This window comes from Notolepis coatsorum, assembly GCF_963971535.1.
Source record: "Notolepis coatsorum genome assembly, chromosome: 15".
Classification (NCBI taxonomy): Eukaryota; Metazoa; Chordata; class Actinopteri; order Aulopiformes; family Paralepididae; genus Notolepis; species Notolepis coatsorum.
Genome location: NC_140179.1, coordinates 98,953,746 through 98,977,166, shown reverse-complemented (window position 1 = coordinate 98,977,166; position 23,421 = coordinate 98,953,746). Strand labels below are relative to the sequence as shown.

General features: G+C 44.9%; 1 protein-coding gene across 1 annotated transcript in view; it reads right to left on the bottom strand.

The window, feature by feature from the left end:
- dock4b (dedicator of cytokinesis 4b) overlaps nt 1-23,421 on the bottom strand; it is a gene marked incomplete at its 3' end in the record, with an annotated part of 397,129 nt that overhangs the window by 109,830 nt on the left and 263,878 nt on the right. The window contains 9 exon segments of the mRNA XM_084331105.1: nt 1,830-1,890; nt 5,919-6,014; nt 6,396-6,422; nt 10,642-10,727; nt 12,812-12,960; nt 18,553-18,611; nt 19,869-19,969; nt 20,843-20,918; nt 21,404-21,498. Of these exon segments, the coding sequence (XP_084187231.1) occupies nt 1,830-1,890; nt 5,919-6,014; nt 6,396-6,422; nt 10,642-10,727; nt 12,812-12,960; nt 18,553-18,611; nt 19,869-19,969; nt 20,843-20,918; nt 21,404-21,498 (750 nt within the window).

Genomic DNA, 23,421 nt, shown 5'->3' with positions numbered 1-23,421 from the left:
TAACTTAATCGCAGAGGTTGTCACCATCTGTGGTGGAAATACTGAGCAATAAACGTGGGCTAACAAGAGTTTTATCATATAATGGTAATGGTATAGTGAGAAGCACATTCAGCCACAGACTCATACCCCCTCGACACACCACTAACCGCCTCGGCCAGTCCCTCGTACCAGCGGCCATCAGGCTCCACAAGAGCGGGAAGGATGACTGCCAGTAGCCGGAGAACTAACAGCAGCAGAACTTGAGAATTACTAGGTCAGACCACTAAGTGTGTCTGACTCTTACCATGTAAACTGCACGGACTACAATGTATAACATATATCGTGCCAGTTAGGGTACCTTATGTATACTACACCTGTGTATACTGTATACTTTACTTACTCATAGTATATATATATATATATTCAGATTCAGATATTCAGAAGTGCTATTGACCATATTTATTGTAACATATAATAATATAACTGTAGGGCATACAGACCCTCATCTGCACCTTTGGTTCCACTGCCTACTTGCTCATATGCTTATTTTCAGAGTTCATTATATTGTTTACACTGCTTATTTTTACATGTACTATAGTTGTATTGCCTATATCTATGTATTCTACTATTACCATGCCCATACCTGTACCTCCCCTCCCCCCTCCCCTATGTTGCTATGACACCTGCATTTCCCCAAGGGGATCAATGAAGGAATATCTTATCTACAGGCGAGGGAAGTGACCATAATTCACCTGTCTCAAACCCTGCCCTCTTTTTCTTGATCCTCCAATTACAACTTCCCTCGGACAAACAAAGTTGCTCCCCCCCCCCCCCCGAAAGCAACCACCATTGAGGTGCCCACAAGCAAGGCATTTAACCCCCGACTCTCCAGAGGCTGAATCTGTTCCAGACAGGACACCTGAAACTCGCACAATTTTCGAATAAAAACACACTTTTTGAATCAATATCTTAAAAACTAAAAAAGAAAAACAATTGTCTTACTGTCTATTACAGTATGCACTGTACAATGCTACTATGTGCATACTACTATCTACTATGCCTATACTACTGTGTCTATACTTTACTATGCACTCGGAGTGAAGCACTCAAGTTCGGCACTGCTAGACGAATAATACCACTTACCCTTAGCCGCCAGAGGTACCCCTCCTGCTGACGTGTTGTACACAATTTGTTAGTGGCTTTGGAGAAAAGTGTCTCAAAGCTAAATTACTCAATGTAAATGCAAATGTTGCAAGGCCCCAGTTCCATTTCAGTGCACGATTCAGCATTATTTAAAAAACCCGAGAATAAACACTGAACTAGGAAGAACAGCTTTTTCAATCTTCGCACCTTGGGCATGGAATGGGCTACAGGACTATATATCCACTTAGATACCCTGGTCTCCCTCTGCGAGTTTAGGTCTGTATTACATAACTTCCTACAAGAAGAATGTCGCTGCTTTCTCTAGTCGGGTCCCAACTGCAAAACTGCAAAATTACTGTATTACCCTGTATTTTACTGTCGTACACTTTTACTATTATGTAGACTATTCTGTTTTGTGTTTTTATGTTTACATGTGATGTATTGTATATTGTATACATGCACTTTTATTATGTTCTTGTGTGATGTACCGCACATTTTATTGCTGTCTGATATTTGCAAATGTTATTGCTGTCATCTTGGCCAGGTCTCCCTTGCAAAAGAGATCTTGTATCTCAATGGGACTTCCTGGTTAAATAAAGGTTAAATAAAAAATAAAAATTATTGGTTCTATTTGTAAGTACGAGGTGACGTTTGAGCAAAGATGCCCTGGAGAAGCCTAGATGGAGAAAGAGGACCGTGTGACTCACCAGCAAACTGACGGTACAGCCAATCTTCTTTCCGTCCACCTCACCCAGCTTCATGCAGTCTCTGTGACAGACAGAGGGAACAAAGAGGGGATATGAAACGTACAACAGACGTAGGAAATAAAGGAGTTGCACTCAGGAGTTTGTTTCTTATACTGTGACCTTGCACGTTTAAACATAGCTTCATGACACCGTCAGACAAATGGTTTCACATGTACGTTAGCATATCATAAATTGCCTTAAAAAGTTAATATTCTTTTTTGACCTACTTTTTCGGTGATTTTTCTCCCATCCCAATTTCCTCTCGTGCCAATTCTCCCTCCCCTGTCCTGATAGTTGCTCGCATGTGCCCCCCACTGGCCGGTCGTAGGGAGAGTAGAAGCCCATCATGATACATGTGGAGGCAGCCAGCCACTTCTTTTCACCTGCCAGCGCGGACTCTCATTGGCGAGGTGTAACGTGTGGGAGGCTCACACTGCCCCCGCCATCTCCTGTCTTTGCTGTGCAGGCGCCCTGACCGACCAGTAGGAGTCGCTGTTTACAACGACCAGATTACCACCCATCGATTATCCCTCCCGCTGACTCTGCCAATTGAGTCAGTATGACGGCCGGCCCAAGCCGGAGGCAAAGCTGACAGCCGGATTCGAGACCGGTGTCTCTTGCGTTGGTGACGAGTGCAATGTCCGCTGCGCCACCCAGCCGCCCCAAAAGTACAACATGTTCACTACCACAACCTCTACCGTCGTCAACTCTGAATGTACACAACCTCTACTGTCTTTAAATGGTAAATAAAAGGTAAATGGTGCATTTATATAGCGCTTTTATCCAAAATGCTTTACAAATTGTTTCGCACATTTGACCCATTCTCTCACACATTCACACACCGACGGCGGAGGCAACCATGCAAGGTGCCAAACTGCTCATCGGGAACAGTTAGCGATTAAGTGTCTGGCTCAAGGACACTTCGACACACTGCCCGGGAGGAGTGGGAATCGAACCGGGAACCTCCGGATTACCAGACGATTGCTCTACCTCCCGCGTCTTTAACCCTGAATGTACACAATCTCTACTGTCTTTGACCCTGAATGTACACAATCTCTACTGTCTTTGACCCTGAATGTACACAATCTCTACTGTCTTTGACCCTGAATGTACACAACCTCTACCGTCTTTAACCCTGAACTCAAACAATGTTTAGATGATGAGATTTGAAAACATAATTTGTGAAAACGGACTTAGTCCTACATCTGTATGTGGAAATTGTTTGTCTTCATCATTACGTGTGTATGTGTGTGTGACTGTGAGTGTGTGTGTGTGTGTGTGTGTGTGTGTGTGTGTGTGTGTGTGTGTGTGTGTGTGTGTGTATGTGTGTATGTGTGTGTGTGTGTGTGTGTGTGTGTGTGTTAGGGATGGGCGTGAGTCATCGATTACTCATATAAATATATCGAATATATAAATTTTTATGATTTTTTTAAAATATTAATATATTTTTTACATATCTTTTCACATGTATGTGTAAGATTATAACTGTTTGTTGGCGGCGGTTAGGTGGCGTAGCGGAGATTGCGTTCGTCAACAACCCCGGAGCCTGTTCGAATCCAGCTCACAGCTCCGGCGTTGTCACCAGCTTGGCTGGCCGTCTGCACTAATACAATTGGCTGTATTAGAGGGTGGGAGAAGCTGGCGGGGTGGGTCCGGGTCGTTGTAAACAGCGACTCCTACAGTTCGGTCGGGGCGCCTGCTAAGCGCGGATAGGACCTGAGTGGGATAGTGTGATCCTTCCACACGCTACGCCCTCTCAGGGAGGATCCGCGCTGCCAGGTGAAAAGAAGCGGTTGATTGGCTGGACGTGTGTCGGAGGAAGCACGTGGTAGCCTCCACTCTCCCAGATGATCTGACTGTGGGGGGTAAGTGCGCAGCGACCAGGAAGGGGATCGGGAATTGGCATACGACTAACATTGGGATGGGAGAAAATCGGAGGAAAATGGAGGGGGAAAAAGATCAATAAAAATAAAATATAACTGTTTGTTGGTTTCCTTAAAGATATATACGTGAATGAAAAAAATAAGTAAAATTATAATTTTTTTTATTTTTTATTTCTAATTTTTTTTTTGAATTTTTTACGTTTTTTTTTCTTTTCGAGTAATACACGATCAATCAAGTATAGCATGCGATCAATCGATCTGAATTTTTCTTTAAAATGCCCATCCCTAGTGTGTGTTAGGGTTGGGTTCCGTTCACATTTGAACCAATACTAGTACCTGGAATCCAGTATTGGTACCAGTACCTTTTTTCTGTACTTTACTCTCTCTGTAATACTAACAATTAAATTTCAGTATTAAAAAACAAGTTTAATTTTTTATTTATTTAGGAAATGTAATTTAACACACCACACGAAATTAAACCCAACCCTACATCCATCTCCCTTCCCATCCATACAACGTTTCTTTAACATTGATTATTTATCATGTTTTTTTTTTCATTTAAATGTTGAAATATCAACATTATCTTGCCATCCTCAGCAAATACTATCAAACTCCTCTGGCCTCATCCGGTCTTTCCAAAGACCCAAGTGATGGGACAGTAATATACATAATACATATTTGTGGAAAAGGCTCCATCTTGTGGTCGTTTGTAGTATGTGCATGGCACCCCTATTTTGCCTCAATTGGTACAGTCCCGGTCAGTTTTCTCACTTATCTTGCCCAGTAATTAGTCTGAGGCGGGGAGCCTCAGTCAAGACAGGAAAGCCAGAGACTCAAGGTATTGTTTTGTTCCTGTTGCCGTCTTGTATCGTACGAGTGCAACTAATTGTAAGTTCAGAAAATTACACCCTTATACTAAACGTAAATTGCTTTGGGGTGGGAAATATTTGTTCCTTTTTGTTGATACATTTATTTTTTTAACCCAGCTCTCAAGGTACCGAAATCTAACGTGAATAGGTACTCGGTAGTACCAACGTAATTCGTTTGGTACCCAACCCTAGTGTGTGTGTGTGTGTTCAAGTTCAAGTTCTTTATTTGTCAAATACACAACAATACAGGGGGCATTGCAGGTAATGACATTGCACAATTAACACATTCATGGCCATTGGGGCCCGTCTAATCCCACTCTATGAGGCCAGCTTTTCATTACAAGGTGTCACTGTGCGTGAGGTTGTTTGTAGAGCTACATCTATATCTTATATTATTGCTATGTGTCATTGTCAATTGACAGTATAAACCTTCCCTTCAATATGCCATAAAGATTGTTTCCCCCCCATCAATACGTTCCCATTTTATAGCGTCATGAATATGAACTATATATCGCAATATTCTAGGGTAATTCCTGCAAAGCTAGTTATAGGGCGCTAAGCTAATAACGTTAAATCGATTGGCGTTTCGGCCCTACACAAACTAGAGTTAAAAATAAAAATGCATATGATCGGTATCATGGTCCACCATGAATGCATGAAAGGGGGGGGGGGGCTGGGGAAGTCGTTTCTGATTATTAATTACCAATAACGGCATTCGTTATTGCAACATCATACGTTGGCCGGGTGGATGGCTATGAGAACAAGGCCCGATCAAGCTGACATTTGACGTCAAATCGCTCTTACCTGTGGCCGGTTGGATTCCAACATGAATTTCCCAGTTATTGATCGCCATCTGGTAGATCGATATGTCCATTGGCTGATGCTATATTCCTTTACTGCATACTGAATTCGGCGTCGCAATAAGTATTCCAGGCGATCGGTTGAAGCCCTCGCTTCAGGCTAACAGAAAAGCTAACCCGGAGTGAAAAAAAGGTGACACCCCGTCTGCAACAAGGGAAACTGCATTATCGAGACAGCGCCAATACCATGGATCTGGCCGGTACTGCACTTTCGGAGTCCGGATATGCCGTCTCCAGCCAACATACAGCTCTGTGACATTGAGTAGGATATTAAAATGGAACACGTATATATATACGTGGTTGGCCGTTTAAGGACGGCGCCCAATAATGTAAACACCAAGGTAACAAGGTAGTAGTAGTAACATCAAATAAATAAAATTAGGTAAGGTAAAAAAGTCAATTATTATTAATACAGTGTGTGTGTGTGTGTGGTCCCACCTGTAGTCCAGCAGTCTCTCCATAAGCCGGGTGACGGTAGCAATCAAAGAGATGCCACTCTCCCTCCACGTCTCTCTCTCTATCTTCTTCAACAGGCTGGGGAGTGAGAGAGACAGAGGGAGAGAGAAAGAGATAAAGAGAGTGGAGAGAAAGAGAGAGAGAGAGAGAGAGGGAGATATATGAGAGAGAGAGATAGAGGGAGAGAGAGGAGAGAAAATATGGAGTGATGGAGTGAAAGAAAAGGATGACATGAGAGAGAATGATGGAGAAAGAGTGGGAAGAAAGAAAGGAAGAAAGAAAGAACGGACGAAAGAAAGACATAATAAAACCAAGAATGAACAAATAACTGTGAACGACTTGTATCCTAAACCGGCCCTGAGTTCCAATACCATCCCCTTTCACCAGCCCATCACACAGACGCACACAGAGTCACTACACACGACACCAAGAGAGAGAGTGAGGAGGAGAGTGCCTTACCTAGGGTACGGACCGAACAGAGGGATGCTACTCCGGATGGGCAAGCAGAGGCGGAACAAATTGATATTAATACTATTAATACCAGCGCACACTCACACAGGGTTTAGTTGAGAGGGTTAGTGGGGTTAGTAGCAGGGACAACAATACAACAGAAAGGAAAAAGAAGAAATTAAACCCACTGCAAAAAAAGTCTCTTGTCTTAACATGTATCTAGTCTTTAGTTTAAAAATCTTAATTTTCTTAAAATGAGTGGAGAGAAAAACTGCCAATGGGGTGAGAACGTTTCATTTGTTCTCATTGCAGTTCAACTTATTTCAAGGACTTTCTCAAAATGAGCAACGTTATCTTGAAGAAAGGGGGGCGTGATCTGCTTAATTTCAAGATATTGCCACTTACTGTAGTTTCTATAGAAATGTTCTTGCCTAACATATAACGGTATAAACCCTGGTGGAACTTAATTTAATTCATAGGTAAAACAATAATAACAACTCCATCTGTATCCCAGGCCACTGTCGTGCATATTTCTTCAGCTGCTTATTCTAACGTTTCGTCTATAATGATATTCAATTATCATACGCCATTTTGTTATGCTAGTAGCCAACCACATCACCATTAATAAATATTAGCATTTCCATGTTAACTAGCAAAATATTCCACATTTTATTTAATTGGAAATCACAATGTGAGCAAATATAGGTTGTAAATGTTTGACCAGTTTACAGATCTACATTATTTGTACAAACAAAACGCTTAGCATGGGCTAAAATCATCAAGTGATATACAGTTTGTATAACATTTAAGATGTAGAAGTACATTTGACTACATAGATGAAACATTTGGTGAAACAAGACGGTTCCACATAATAATGTGTGATTGACTATGAAACACAATGGGACAAATACTAATCACTAATCTTCATTGGGCCCAAATCATACTTTCAATGACACCTCTCCATTGAAGATGATTGTTTGCCTCCAAGAAGAGCTTTCTTTCAAAGTGAGATATTTGTGATAATATTTGACATCAAATTATAAAGAATGAACAAAAATAAAACGATTCCAATGCTAATACGGAATAAACATCACATTTACTATTTCATATAATTGAAGTTAACCATCTTACAAAATAGATATTGTGTAGTGTTTACGGATGAGACCATTCCTAATCTCAATGCAAAGTACTGAATATGATTAATCTATTGAGTATACAACTATATGTTTTATTTGTTAGGACTTGTTATGTGTGACTTCATAATTACTGTTGGGACACAATGAGCCACTATGTATGGACTAATAAAACTGAAACAGCACAGAACAACAAAAAAAGCAGGGAAACACACACATACACACACACACACACACACACACACACACACACACACACACACACACACACACACACACACACACACACACACACACACACACACACACACACACACACACACACACACACACACACACACACACACACACACACACACACACACACACACACACATCTACTAGCTTCATGTACTGTAACATGCAGGAGCACAAACCTGGGGGCACGGGGACGCGTCTATACTTTCCACAACAAATTTGTGTTTCCGCGTTCGAGTTTTGCGCTCTGATTGGCCACGCGCGTTTCTGGTCATATGACTTGTGCACCAATCGTGGGACGGCAAGTTCTGCGCCTATTTCCGGGTCTAACAGTCTGCAAACTACCTAACGCCTAGTTTATCACTGGTTAAAACAATAAACACTATGCAACAACCATCAAATGCACACAGCACACACATCCACACGCACACACTCACTTTAAACAAACAACACACTGCAGCACCCACTCTCCACACTTTAGATCACCTAAACACACTTTATATTTATTGGTAAAGGATTTGCACTACAACTCGTACACCTTACTGTAAATTGTACCTAAATTGTACCTCATCCCATTTCTGCTTTGCACTATATAGTATACAGTTACTTCTATTCTGCATCGAACATTGTACATATGTCTATACTGAACATTGTGACCTCTATTTTTACTTCTATTTTACATGCTATACTATTTTATTTCATACTTATCTTGTCTAGCACAGTCTCTGGAGCGTAACAGTAAGAAGCATTTTGTATAAAAGTATTCTGTACTGTATGACAACTATTAAAGAAACTTGAAACTTGAAACTTGAAACTTGAAACTAAGCTTAGGCGACTCTTTCGCAGTTGGTTAAGGTTAGAGTTTGGAATCAGGGCAGGCGTTCTATCGCCATGCTCTAAGACAAACTCTAACCTTAACCAACTTCGAAAGAGCACCTAAGCTTAACCATCCAAAAACGTGCGGTCCCACGATTGGCGCACATGTCACATGACCAGAAACGCGCGTGGCCAATCAGAGACGCGGAAAAACAAATTTGTTGTGGAAAGTATTCAGGCCACAGGGATAGATTAGACAAAGACTTGCCACAGAGGTGTTGATGACGAGGTGTGACGGATGAAGGTGGCTTGACATTAAGTCTGTTGGAACACAGCCACTTACCTCCGATCGTCTACTACTGGTATATATATCACTCTATAGCAGCGGTTCTCAAACTACGGGTTGCGACCCAAAGTGGGGTCGCCAAAAATAATCCTAAATAAAATGGGGTCATGGTATAAAAAAGTTTGAGAACCCCTGCTCTAGATCATGAATCAGCATTCAGAACAATTAAATTTTCCCTCATTGGGGAAATCCCTGGCCTGTACCAAACCACATTCCCTTTTAAACGTCGCCTGGGTTGAATGAATGAATGAATGACTGAATGAACGAACGGACGGACGAATGAATGTCAGCATTTCTATAACGCTTTTCTAGTACTACACAACGTGCTTTACAATGGAACAAATACATACTCCTTGGGTTGACCCCTGAGAATCACTCGTTTTCATTTTGTTTAAAGGTGCACTATGCAGTTTCAGAGGAGGGGGATTTATTTGCAGAGGCTGCTAAATACATTTACTGTATTTCTTAGAATTATCATACATTTAAAAACAAAAATTATTTCAGGCACTGTGAACCAAAAGCCTAGTTAACAGAATTGTGGGCCCATGCCTTTGTAAAATGACAGCAATGAAATTGTAACTTTTCAGGACGTTTTTCTAGCTTCAAACAGTGTTCCGGGGATCCAATTTTCCACTGAGGACAGTATGTTTATTCAGTTATGAAAATATACCTTGGAAACAATTGTTGTGGAATATTTTAAATGAGCCAAACAGTGAAACTGTAGAAATTCAGATGAGTCAAATTGTATCAAATTGGGCCTGGGCCGTTGTTTTAAGAACACTGTTAAGACTGTCACCCTAGTGTCTGAGTTGTATACTAGTTAACTATATTAACCAGTCAAGGCTGTACAGGGAATATGTATTTATAACAGAACTATGAACATGATAATATTTTCGACCACACTATTTACTTCTCTGACTCTCGCAAAACTACACAGTGCACCTTTAAATGTACGAGTCATTGTTTTTCTTCTTCTTCTTCTCCAACCAAAACATGTGAACAGGTGTGTGTCTCTTTATAACCACCCCCCCCATAGGCTGGTAAAGCTATGCCTCCTAAAGTGTGAAAACGGAAGTACAGGAAGTACCGGCTACAGGCTTTCCGGTTTTTCGACAAAACAATTATAGAAACGTGTGAAGTGCACAATATTTCCTCGTTTTTAAGCCACTGCAACGGCTTTGCCTGAAAAATGTACTATATAACCAGGACGCTTCTATTCGAAACCCAACCGGTTCATGCTTTCTTTCGCCGGTTAAGCTTAGGCACTCTTTCGAAGTTGGTTAAGGTTAGAGTTTGTCTTAGAGCATGGTGATAGAACACCAGCCCTGATTCCAAACTCTAACCTTAACCAACTTCGAAAGGGATTGGGCGCACATGTCACATGACCAGAAACGTCAGTGGCCAATCAGATCGCACCAAAAACGGCAGTGGCCAATCAGATTAGCAAAACGCGAAGCGGAAGCATGAACCGGTTGGGTTTCGAATAGACGCGACCAGGACGTTCTAGCTTGTTTGCCGATTCGGGAAACGTTTGGTCCGTTCGGAGGCGGCTTCCAGGGGAAGTACATACACCGGAAATTCACACTTTCGATCGTAGTGCTTTACCAGTCTTTATTTCACGGAGGAGACACAACTGGGAACGAGGTTACCCCCTCCAGCCCCTCTTTCCAACCCTCCCTCTCGTATTTCTCTGTTGCCATTCGTCTCGTCCTCCATCACTCACATGCTATTAAAGAGCTCCCGGTACGTCTCGTCTCCTTTCCCCTCCGACATCAGGCTGTCCAGCTTGTCTATGAGTTTGGCCTCCACCTGACAGAGAGAGAGAAACACACACACACACACACACACACACACACACACACACACACACACACACACACACACACACACACACACACACGCACACACACACACACACACACACACACACACACACACGCTGAAGACAGCTGCCGATTTGAGCAAACGATATATACATATTTTTGTTTGTAATAGTATTTAATGGTGTACTAGTAGTGTGTACTAGTGTACTGGTGTATAATAGCATGCTAGTGTAACATCATCTTAGTGTAATAGCGTGTTATTGTACTAGTGTGCTAGTGTAATAATGTGGGTCATGGTGTGCTAGTGTAATAGTGTATTAATGTGTACTAGTGTCATAGTGTACCAGTCTGCTAGTGTAATAGTATTATACTAGTATGCAATAGTGTAATATAGGAATAATGCGGGGAGATCTGCTTTCATTAGTCTATGCTTGCCCTGCCCCCTACAATTGGCTTGTGCTCTACTGAGCGCTCCGTTCTAGTTAAGTCCGAGTTGACACGCTGAGCACTCCCACTTAATGTAGAGTACAGTTTTTAGATGTGAGAAGATGTGAAAACCTAACAGACTTCTACAGCGATTAAACAAAGAAGGTTGGATCGCTTCCTCTTTTTTTATTATTACCTCATTGCCTGCAAATGCAAGTAAAATAAATAACATGACAGGCGCCACATTCAGCACGCAGCCACGCAGTGCACTGAACCAATCAGCTGTCAGCCCACATCTGGCCTGCTAATGATTCCCATCCCATGCAGGATATTAATGAATATTAAGTGAGGAAATGTGAGGGGGGAAAACACATTCTGGTATTTAGGACGATTCTGCGCCATGAGGGCTTAATTGTATTTTTGCCCCCTCTGTTCAAACCATGGAGAGCGCTGTTTGTCGTGTGTAGGACTTGCAAAGGAAGGACAGCTCCCCAAAAGTGAAGCCAAGATATCTAGTGCCCCCTGGTGGCTGGCTGTAGTATAGGTGTTAGGAGTCAGTATCAGAGTTCACACTGATATAGGCTAATAATAATAATAATAATATCATTAATTTAGTAAGTGAAAATATTAAATAAAAGTAGGCTAATTATATAATAATAATAATAATAATAATAATAATAATAATAATAATAATAATAATAATAATAATAATAATAATAATAATAATAATAATAATAATAATATATATATATATAATTGTATTTGTATAAATAAAAATGAAAGTCTGGCCCCCACTGTGTCTGCTTAGGAAAATGCTGGCCCTTATAGACAGATGTATAGTTGATGACCTCGGATCTAAACAACAGAAGTGCACAGGTGTTTTAAAATAAGCTGTACTGCCTGTCCGGTAGTTTCCAGTTTGACTTACATGTGGTTTTCTATGTCTAACCCTAACTAACCTTACTGTCATCATGCACATGTCCTAATAAACTAACCTACACTGTAGCACTCAACACATTGATGAACATTGTTACTCAGCTGATAGTTGTGCCCTTCCTGATGACTTGTCGTACAGAACATGTAAGTCGCTTTGGATAAAAGCGTCAGCTAAATGACTAAATGTAAAAATGTAAATGTAATGTAATGTGCAAATTATGCCTATTCTATTCTACTATTTGCTTGCACTGCACTAGTTTACTCTGTCTATTCTATCGTATTAATTGTATTATTGTCTATTTTTAAAACTGAATCAAACCATAAACAAGGTGGCCTATTGGGATGATCCTAATGTGAAAAACTGTGATTTTATGCCCGTCTTTTTCCGTCGTAAAGCACTTTGAGCTGCAATCTTTTTATGAAAGGTGCTATACAAATACAGTTTATTATTATTATTTTAAAAAGGGATAGGAATAAAAAAAAAATTAAAAAGTGTATACTTCTTCCTACTCCTTTTTCGAACAGGGTAATGATTTGTTTATCTGTTTCTCTTTTTTGTTGTCTTATTTTTATTATCTTTTGTATATCAAATTAACAGAAATATTTAAGTTTTTATACTTAATAAAAATCTTTCATTCATTCATTCATTCATTCATTATTTATTATTACTTATTATAACTCTTTCCATCGTGAACAGCCGCGTCGTACCTGTTTGAAGTTCCCGCTGCGTCTCTGCTCCCAGTCCATCATGTCGTGGAAGATGGGGATCATGACGTTCCTCAGGTCCGGCTGGGGCACCAGCGTCACCTCCAGGAACAGGCCGATCATCGCCGGGATGAAGTTCAGCTTGTGTTCCCCTAGAGGGTGGCAGTGAGGCACAAGGTGTCAGTTCAGCTTGTGTTCCCCTGGAGGAGGCAGTGAGGCACGAGGTGTCAGTTCAGCCTGTGTTCCCCTGGAGGAGGCAGTGAGGCACAAGGTGTCAGTTCAGCCTGTGTTCCCCTGGAGGTCAGTGAGGCACAAGGTGTCAGTTCAGCCTGTGTTCCCCTGGAGGAGGCAGTGAGGCACAAGGTGTCAGTTCAGCTTGTGTTCCCCTGGAGGAGGCAGTGAGGCACGAGGTGTCAGTTCAGCCTGTGTTCCCCTGGAGGAGGCAGTGAGACACAAGGTGTCAGTTCAGCCTGTGTTCCCCTGGAGGAGGTCAGTGAGGCACAAGGTGTCAGTTCAGCCTGTGTTCCCCTGGAGGAGGTCAGTGAGGCACAAGGTGTCAGTTCAGCCTGTGTTCCCCTGGAGGAGGCAGTGAGGCACAAGGTGTCAGTTCAGCCTGTGTTCCCCTGGAGGAGGTCAGTGAGGCACAAGGTGTCAGTTCAGCCTGTGTTCCCCTAGAGGGCGGCAGTGAGGCACAAGGTGTCAGTTCAGCCTGTGTTCCCCTGGAGGAGGTCAGTGAGGCACAAGGTGTCAGTTCAGCCTGTGTTCCCCTGGAGGAGACAGTGAGGCACAAGGTGTCAGTTCAGCCTGTGTTCCCCTGGAGGAGGCAGTGAGGCACAAGGTGTCAGTTCAGCCTGTGTTCCCCTGGAGGAGGTCAGTGAGGCACAAGGTGTCAGTTCAGCCTGTGTTCCCCTGGAGGTCAGTGAGGCACAAGGTGTCAGTTCAGCCTGTGTTCCCCTGGAGGAGGCAGTGAGGCACAAGGTGTCAGTTCAGCCTGTGTTCCCCTGGAGGAGGCAGTGAGACACAAGGTGTCAGTTCAGCCTGTGTTCCCCTGGAGGAGGCAGTGAGGCACAAGGTGTCAGTTCAGCCTGTGTTCCCCTAGAGGGCGGCAGTGAGGCACAAGGTGTCAGTTCAGCGTGTGTTCCCCTGGAGGAGGTCAGTGAGGCACAAGGTGTCAGTTCAGCCTGTGTTCCCCTAGAGGAGGCAGTGAGGCACAAGGTGTCAGTTCAGCCTGTGTTCCCCTGGAGGTCAGTGAGGCACAAGGTGTCAGTTCAGCCTGTGTTCCCCTGGAGGAGGCAGTGAGGCACAAGGTGTCAGTTCAGCCTGTGTTCCCCTGGAGGAGGCAGTGAGACACAAGGTGTCAGTTCAGCCTGTGTTCCCCTGGAGGAGGCAGTGAGGCACAAGGTGTCAGTTCAGCCTGTGTTCCCCTGGAGGAGGTCAGTGAGGCACAAGGTGTCAGTTCAGCCTGTGTTCCCCTGGAGGTCAGTGAGACACAAGGTGTCAGTTCAGCCTGTGTTCCCCTAGAGGGAGGCAGTGAGGCACAAGGTGTCAGTTCAGCCTGTGTTCCCCTGGAGGTCAGTGAGACACAAGGTGTCAGTTCAGCCTGTGTTCCCCTGGAGGAGGCAGTGAGGCACAAGGTGTCAGTTCAGCCTGTGTTCCCCTGGAGGAGGCAGTGAGGCACAAGGTGTCAGTTCAGCCTGTGTTCCCCTGGAGGTCAGTGAGACACAAGGTGTCAGTTCAGCCTGTGTTCCCCTGGAGGAGGTCAGTGAGGCACAAGGTGTCAGTTCAGCCTGTGTTCCCCTGGAGGAGGCAGTGAGGCACAAGGTGTCAGTTCAGCCTGTGTTCCCCTGGAGGTCAGTGAGACACAAGGTGTCAGTTCAGCCTGTGTTCCCCTAGAGGGAGGCAGTGAGGCACAAGGTGTCAGTTCAGCCTGTGTTCCCCTGGAGGTCAGTGAGACACAAGGTGTCAGTTCAGCCTGTGTTCCCCTGGAGGAGGTCAGTGAGACACAAGGTGTCAGTTCAGCCTGTGTTCTCCTGGAGGAGGCAGTGAGGCACAAGGTGGCAGTTCAGCCTGTGTTCTCCTGGAGGAGGCAGTGAGGCACAAGGTGTCAGTTCAGCCTGTGTTCCCCTGGAGGCAGTGAGGCACAAGGTGTCAGTTCAGCCTGTGTTCCCCTGGAGGAGGCAGTGAGGCACAAGGTGTCAGTTCAGCCTGTGTTCCCCTGGAGGAGGCAGTGAGACACAAGGTGTCAGTTCAGCCTGTGTTCCCCTGGAGGAGGCAGTGAGACACAAGGTGTCAGTTCAGCCTGTGTTCTCCTGGAGGAGGCAGTGAGGAGGCACAAGGTGTCAGTTCAGCCTGTGTTCCCCTGGAGGAGGTCAGTGAGGCACAAGGTGTCAGTTCAGCCTGTGTTCCCCTGGAGGAGGCAGTGAGGCACAAGGTGTCAGTTCAGCCTGTGTTCCCCTGGAGGAGGTCAGTGAGGCACAAGGTGTCAGTTCAGCCTGTGTTCTCCTGGAGGAGGCAGTGAGGCACAAGGTGTCAGTTCAGCCTGTGTTCCCCTGGAGGAGGCAGTGAGGCACAAGGTGTCAGTTCAGCCTGTGTTCCCCTGGAGGAGGCAGTGAGGCACAAGGTGTCAGTTCAGCCTGTGTTCTCCTGGAGGAGGCAGTGAGGCACAAGGTGTCAGTTTAGCCTGTGTTCCCCTGGAGGAGGCAGTGAGGCACAAGGTGTCAGTTCAGCCTGTGTTCCCCTGGAGGAGGCAGTGAGGCACAAGGTGTCAGTTCAGCCTGTGTTCCCCTGGAGGAGGCAGTGAGACACAAGGTGTCAGTTCAGCCTGTGTTCCCCTAGAGGAGGTCAGTGAGGCACAAGGTGTCAGTTCAGCCTGTGTTCCCCTAGAGGGAGGCAGTGAGGCACAAGGTGTCAGTTCAGCCTGTGTTCCCCTGGAGGTCAGTGAGGCACAAGGTGTCAGTTCAGCCTGTGTTCCCCTAGAGGGCGGCAGTGAGGCACAAGGTGTCAGTTCAGCCTGTGTTCCCCTGGAGGAGGCAGTGAGGCACAAGGTGTCAGTTCAGCCTGTGTTCCCCTGGAGGAGGCAGTGAGACACAAGGTGTCAGTTCAGCCTGTGTTCCCCTGGAGGAGGCAGTGATCAGCCTGTGTTCCCCTGGAGGAGGCAGTGAGGCACAAGGTGTCAGTTCAGCCTGTGTTCCCCTGGAGGTCAGTGAGACACAAGGTGTCAGTTCAGCCTGTGTTCCCCTGGAGGAGGCAGTGAGGCACAAGGTGTCAGTTCAGCCTGTGTTCCCCTGGAGGAGGCAGTGAGACACAAGGTGTCAGTTCAGCCTGTGTTCCCCTGGAGGAGGCAGTGAGGCACAAGGTGTCAGTTCAGCCTGTGTTCCCCTGGAGGGCGGCAGTGAGGCACGAGGTGTCAGTTCAGCCTGTGTTCCCCTAGAGGGAGGCAGTGAGGCACGAGGTGTCAGTTCAGCCTGTGTTCCCCTGGAGGTCAGTGAGGCACAAGGTGTCAGTTCAGCCTGTGTTCCCCTGGAGGTCAGTGAGGCACAAGGTGTCAGTTCAGCCTGTGTTCCCCTGGAGGAGGTCAGTGAGGCACAAGGTGTCAGTTCAGCCTGTGTTCCCCTGGAGGAGGCAGTGAGGCACAAGGTGTCAGTTCAGCCTGTGTTCCCCTGGAGGAGGCAGTGAGGCACAAGGTGTCAGTTCAGCCTGTGTTCCCCTAGAGGGCGGCAGTGAGGCACAAGGTGTCAGTTCAGCCTGTGTTCCCCTGGAGAGGCAGTGAGACACAAGGTGTCAGTTCAGCCTGTGTTCCCCTGGAGGGAGACAGTGAGGCACAAGGTGTCAGTTCAGCCTGTGTTCCCCTGGAGGAGGCAGTGAGGCACAAGGTGTCAGTTCAGCCTGTGTTCCCCTGGAGGTCAGTGAGGCACAAGGTGTCAGTTCAGCCTGTGTTCCCCTGGAGGTCAGTGAGACACAAGGTGTCAGTTCAGCCTGTGTTCCCCTGGAGGTCAGTGAGGCACAAGGTGTCAAGGACGGCTGGGACTCGACGTCGGCACCGCTTGAAGTCGGTCGATTCTATTCGCCACTTCTGTTTAGCGCTAAGATATTCATTTGGCTGACGTTCAGCATCCACTTGTCACTGTGGCCAGACATTTTTCAACATAGGATGACTAAAATATATATATATATATGTAAATTAATAATAATTATGAGTGAATTTTTGCCTCACGTGTTGTCATGGAATAACCTCCACTGCTCCACACCATGATAGTGGTAAGCCACACATTCTTAAAGGAACATGCCAATATTATAGGAAATGCATTTAGTTTTTTTTTTGACCAACTGCTATAGGCTAGCTGGTCCATATACGTTTCCATTCATTTGTGGTAAGCTAGGCTAGCTTGCAGCCAAATAGCCTTCTACTGAACGCACTTGGAGAAGACGGTAACCGAATTTATCATAATGTCGCCGTGTTCCTTTAATGCTATGTTCAGACGATGGCAATTTAAAATGGCCATGCAATAAATCAGTCAAGGGGGCAGCATATTCTGTTCGTTGTATTTTATTTTTTTTATTAAAATATGGGACATTTGCAGTCATTAGCTCTTATTGTGAAGTTGTTTGTGATAATGAAACTATTCCTGTAAGTAACATGTTAGAGAAAAAAGCTCTTATTTGTGTTGTACACAAAGCAAAATAAAAGGCACATTTTGACAGGCTCAACATCCGGTTTGAGGAGGGGGAAACGTTTAAATATTTAAACTAACTCACTTTTATGTAGTGCGCTCAACAACAACGTTGCCGTTGAAATAATGCTGTCTGATTTGCCACAGTCTGAGCAGAACACCGACACGAGAGGAGCCCCAACAGAGGAGCCGTCTGAGCAGAACACCAACACGAGAGGAGCCCCAACAGAGCAGTCTGAGCAGAACACCGACACTCAGCCCCAACAGAGCAGTCTGAGCAGAACACCAACACGAGAGGAGCCCCAACAGAGCAGTCTGAGCAGAACACCAACAACACGAGAGGAGCCCCAACAGAGCAGTCTGAGCAGAACACCGACACGAGAGGAGCCCCAACAGAGGAGCAGTCTGAGCAGAACACCGACACGAGAGGAGCCCCAACAGAGCAGTCTGAGCAGAACACCGACACGAGAGGAGCCCCAACAGAGCAGTCTGAGCAGAACACCAACACGAGAGGAGCCCCAACAGAGCAGTCTGAGCAGAACACCGACACGAGAGGAGCCCCAACAGAGGAGCAGTCTGAGCAGAACACCGACACGAGAGGAGCCCCAACAGAGGAGCAGTCTGAGCAGAACACCGACACGAGAGGAGCCCCAACAGAGGAGCAGTCTGAGCAGAACACCAACACGAGAGGAGCCCCAACAGAGCAGTCTGAGCAGAACACCAACACGAGAGGAGCCCCAACAGAGGAGCAGTCTGAGCAGAACACCGACACGAGAGGAGCCCCAACAGAGGAGCAGTCTGAGCAGAACACCGACACGAGAGGAGCCCCAACAGAGGAGCAGTCTGAGCAGAACACCGACACGAGAGGAGCCCCAACAGAGGAGCAGTCTGAGCAGAACACCGACACGAGAGGAGCCCCAACAGAGGAGCAGTCTGAGCAGAACACCGACACGAGAGGAGCCCCAACAGAGGAGCAGTCTGAGCAGAACACCAACACAAGAGCCCGACATAAGACCCTGAAGGGAAATGGGTCAACATTTAGTTCGAGGACAGGTGGGTTTGATCCTACAGTACCTAAGTTCTGCCACATGCTGAAGATCTCACAGCCCATCATCACCCTCATGTCTCCATACCTAGAGAGAGAGAGAGAGAGAGAGAGAGAGAGAGAGGGGGAGAGAGAGAGAGAGATAGAGATAGAGATAGAGAGAGAGAGAGAGAGAGAGAGAGAGAGAGAGAGAGAGAGAGAGAGAGAGAGAGAGAGAGAGAGAGAGAGAGAGAGAGAGAGAGAGAGAGAGAGAGAGAGAGAGAGAGAGAGGGGAGAGAGATGTATATGTGGTTATGGCAATAATCAAAAATGGACAACGCCTAGACTGACCGGCACTGTCCGCTTCCATTCATTGTGCTAAGCTAGGCTAACGTGCAGCCAGATAGAGTCTACTGAACGCACAGAGAGCAAACTGGTATCTATCTTCTTGTCTCTCTCTGGAGAAGAAGCTAATTTCCCAACATGTTGGCATGTTCCTAGTCATATTTTCTGAAAATTTGCCTAAAAATACACACCTAAGTAAATGGAAGATCGCTCCACTTCTACAAGGTCCATTTGCATGTTCTTGGTATCTAGGGACATCTATAGATCTCAGGGAATGTATTCCCAGTGTCAGAAATATTGTGTCCATTACTAGGCTTGAGGAAATTGTAATGAACCAAAAAGGAGAATATCGATTTTATTTAATTGTTCCATCCTTGACGGTGAATAACACCATGCTATCACTGACCAGACGTGCCACTCGAGCTTCGCCCTCGTGCCCGCAGGCGCGTCACAGTTCAGGACATACCACAGGCTTCGAGTGTATTATCGCTTTTATATACAGCAGGTTGTGTCGGGAAGAATATAGGATGAATACAGACAATTGTAGGGTCTTTTATATCGATTTCAGTGAACTTGGCGTAGAATAATTTTTCCTAAAGATGACTTGTTGGTATGGAATTTCAAATGGAGTAGGATATCAACAAGCTTGGCAACGCAAATTAATGACGTATTAGTCTAATGCAAGTGAAAGTCAGAGAAAGTTATCAGCACCTTGGGGAATCAGCACCTTGGACAGTTCCGGGAGTTGTATCATGAATATACTCACTGTTTAGAACGTTCTCGACCAATCACAATGCGTGGTCGGAACTACCTGTTGTATAAATTGGATTATATACCATGGTCTTATTTAAGTATAAAAAAGTGGTACCATGGCGATCCAAGACTTTTACCATGGCAGCGTTATGGTCAATTATTCATACCACGAAAATACCATCAAACCAGCATGATAGCCTTTTAGTAGTATTTGTGCTTGTATGTGGATGTTGCGTAAGACACATGTGTGTACAGCATTTAGACTTACTTCTCCAGTATTTTCTTCCTCTTGGAGGGAGAGAAGGACTCTAGCTGGAGACAAGGCTGGTTGATGAATATCACAGAGAGATAGAAATAGGAGTCCCACACCTGGAAGAGAAGATTTAGGTCAAATTGGGTTCATAAGGGAAGTGGTTCTTTTTTCGGGGGGGGGGGGGGGTGTAGGCTACGAATGTAGGCTACGTGTTCTGCTAAATGCAAACTTTCTGATGTAACTTGTTCATGCACTACCCACTGTGACACAAGCTAACGGTCAGTGAGGTCCACGACCACAACACCAGAGGGAGTTCCACAAATCACGTTTAACCCAGATTCGGCTCAAACAAGGGACTAAACACATTTCGCAATTATGCCACAATAATGTGGAACGCCCTACCCACAGCTGTAAAGGAATGTGAATCCCTACCCTCCTTCAAAACCGCTCTCAAAGAGCACCTACGGGTGGCTGCAATTTGAAAACTGGCCCTGGTAAATGTCAAAATCCCCCCCACCCAACCCCCTCTAATGTACCCTTTGGATTTATCACTCCTCTCAGCCAAGCTTATTTAAACTGCATTTAGCTTGTTGTTCATTATGCGTTTCACTATTAAACCTATATTGATCATGGAGATCCGTCTACGACCATAATTGATGAGTCGGGTTCCACCACAGTAGCATAGTAGTAGTTACTATTACTAGTAGTTAGAAGGTTACTATTTTAGAAAATACAATACAATACTGCAGCCCCTCAGAAGCCACACACACACACACACACACACACACACACACACACACACACACACACACACACACACACACACACACACACACACACACACACACACACACACACACACACACACACACACACACACACACACACACACACACACACACACACACACACACACACACACACACACACACACACACACACACACACACACACACACAACCTGTATGTTTAGCTAATTCTGTCCTTACCTTGTAGTCAAACTTGTCATTGAGGAAGTTTTTCCTCAGGGCATCAGAAAGAGATAGCACAGTTGTGATGATGACACTGAAAGAAAGACAGAGACAGAGAGAGATAGATAGAGACAAACAGAGACAAAGAGAGAGAGAGAGAGAGAGAGAGAGAGAGAGAGAGATAGAGAGAGATAGAAAGAGACACAGTGAGAGAGGGAGATACAGAGAGAGAGAGAGACAAATCCACAATTTTCATTCCCATGAGAGAGATAGAGAGAGATAGAAAGAGACACAGTGAGAGAGGGAGATACAGAGAGAGAGAGAGACAAATCCACAATTTTCATTCCCATTTTATTTCTATGACCTTGCACAGCACAATAATAGCCTATGAAAACAAACCGTTGGAGCATTGTGCCTAAGTCTATTGGTGTGTGTGTGTGTGTGTGTGTGTGTGTGTGTGTGTGTGTGTGTGTGTGTGTGTGTGTGTGTGTGTGTGTGTGTGTGTGTGTGTGTGTGTGTGTGTGTGTGTGTGTGTGTGTGTGTGTGTGTGTGTGTGTGTGTGAGGAGGGCGGGGCTTACTTGTTAGTGACCAATCGCATGACAGTCCAGTCTTTGGAGAACATCTCCGGTCTGATAAGAATCCTAAACACTGTGAAGATCTGAAGCAGAAAATCCTGAGGACACAGAGACATACATCATGGTAAATGGCCTGCATGTATATATTTATATCCACAGCGCTTTATGAAACACATGCCTCACATTCACACAACGACGGAGGCGACCATGCACGCAGCGTGCCAACCTGCTCATCGGGAGCAGTTAGGGGTTAAGTGTCTTGCCCACTTTGACACACTGCTGGCAGGTGCCAGAATTGAAGTGAGAACAATCTGATTACCAGACAGCCACTCTGCTCTACCTCCTAAGCCACCGTCACCCCAACACACAAAGGGGCATTTTGACGATTCTAAAACATGAATTGTTTCGAGGAGGACATGCTGATCTGTGCACCCCACGGTCCCACCTCCATTACAGAGTCTACCTTTAACCCTTTACTACAATACACTACATAAGGTTAACCCTTTACTATCACACTACAGACGGTTAACCTTCTCTAGTGTGGTAGTAAAGGGTTAACCTTCTGTAGTGTGGTAGTAAAGGGTTGACCTTCTGTAGTGTGGTAGTAAAGGGTTAACCTTCTGTAGTGTGGTAGTAAAGGGTTAACCTTCTGTAGTGTGGTAGTGAAAGGTTACCCTTCTGTAGTGTGGTAGTAAAGGGTTAACCTTCTGTAGTGTGGTAGTGAAAGGGTTAAGGTACTCGAGGTGCAAAAGGTTGAGGACCCCTGTATACGATAATATAATATACGATTATTCCTTTATTGATCCCTTTGGGGAAATGCAGGCATCATAGCAGCATGGGGGAGGGAAGGTACAGGTAGTAGAAGACGTGATACAGGTCGTAAAGTTATCGTACATTGGCGAAGTAAAAATAAATAAAAATGTAAATAAAAATAGGCAGTGTAAACAATATAACAATATAATTGACTCTGGGCATGCGCATTAGGGCAAGTAGGTAGTGTAAAAAGGTCAAGGTGCAAGATGAGGGTATGTATGCCCTATCTAATTATATTTGCCCTACAATAAATATAGTTACAATATATATATATAATCTAAAATCGAATCTAAAAATGCTAAATAAAAGAAAATACAAATAAAAAAAAGATCACATTAAAGGGAATCATGATCATCATGATGATGATGTCTCTTCTAAGGACTCTATATACAAGAATAATGTCTAAAGTTCCAGACACTCATTTTTGTGAGGGCTGGGTAAGGACTGCATGCTGCCCAACGAGGGGGCGTGCCGAACATTCTACCTCACGCACCTGTGAGTGGTTGGCAATCAGCTCGTCGGGAGACTACTAGTACTGCTGGTTGCCTTCCACTCGTTGCCAGGTCGTTCTGTATGCTACCATCAACCGCCGCGCTCCTGGTGAGACATCGTCTTCGCTCTCTATAATCCCACGGGAGGATTTCCTATGTTCTCACTGGGAGACGTCGTGCCTTCCGTTGCTACCATGATCTACCGCCGCGTCTCTGGGGTGAGACGTCGTGCCAGCTACTGCCCTACTCAAGTTTCAAGTTTCTTTAATAGTTGTCATACAGAAGTACAGAATACTTTCATACAAAATGCTTCTTACTGTTACGCTCCAGAGACTGTGCTAGACAAGATAGTATCAAATAACATAGTATAGCATGTAATTTAGAAGAAGAAAATGAGGTCACAGTGTTCGGTATAGACATATGTACAATGTTCTGAGTTACCATATAATATACAATACTATGCAGTGTACTAATGTACAGTACTATATAGTGCAAAGCAGAAATGGGATGAGGTACAATTTAGGTACAATTTACAGTAAGGTGTACGAGTTGTAGTGCAATCCTTCATCAATAAATATAAAGTGTGGGGAGTGGGTGCTACAGTGTGTTTGTTTAAAGTGGGTGTGTGCTATAAAGTGTGTGGAGTGGGTGCTACAGTGTGTTTGTTTAAAGTGAGTGTGTGCGTGTGGATGTGTGTGCTATGTGCGTTTGGTGGTT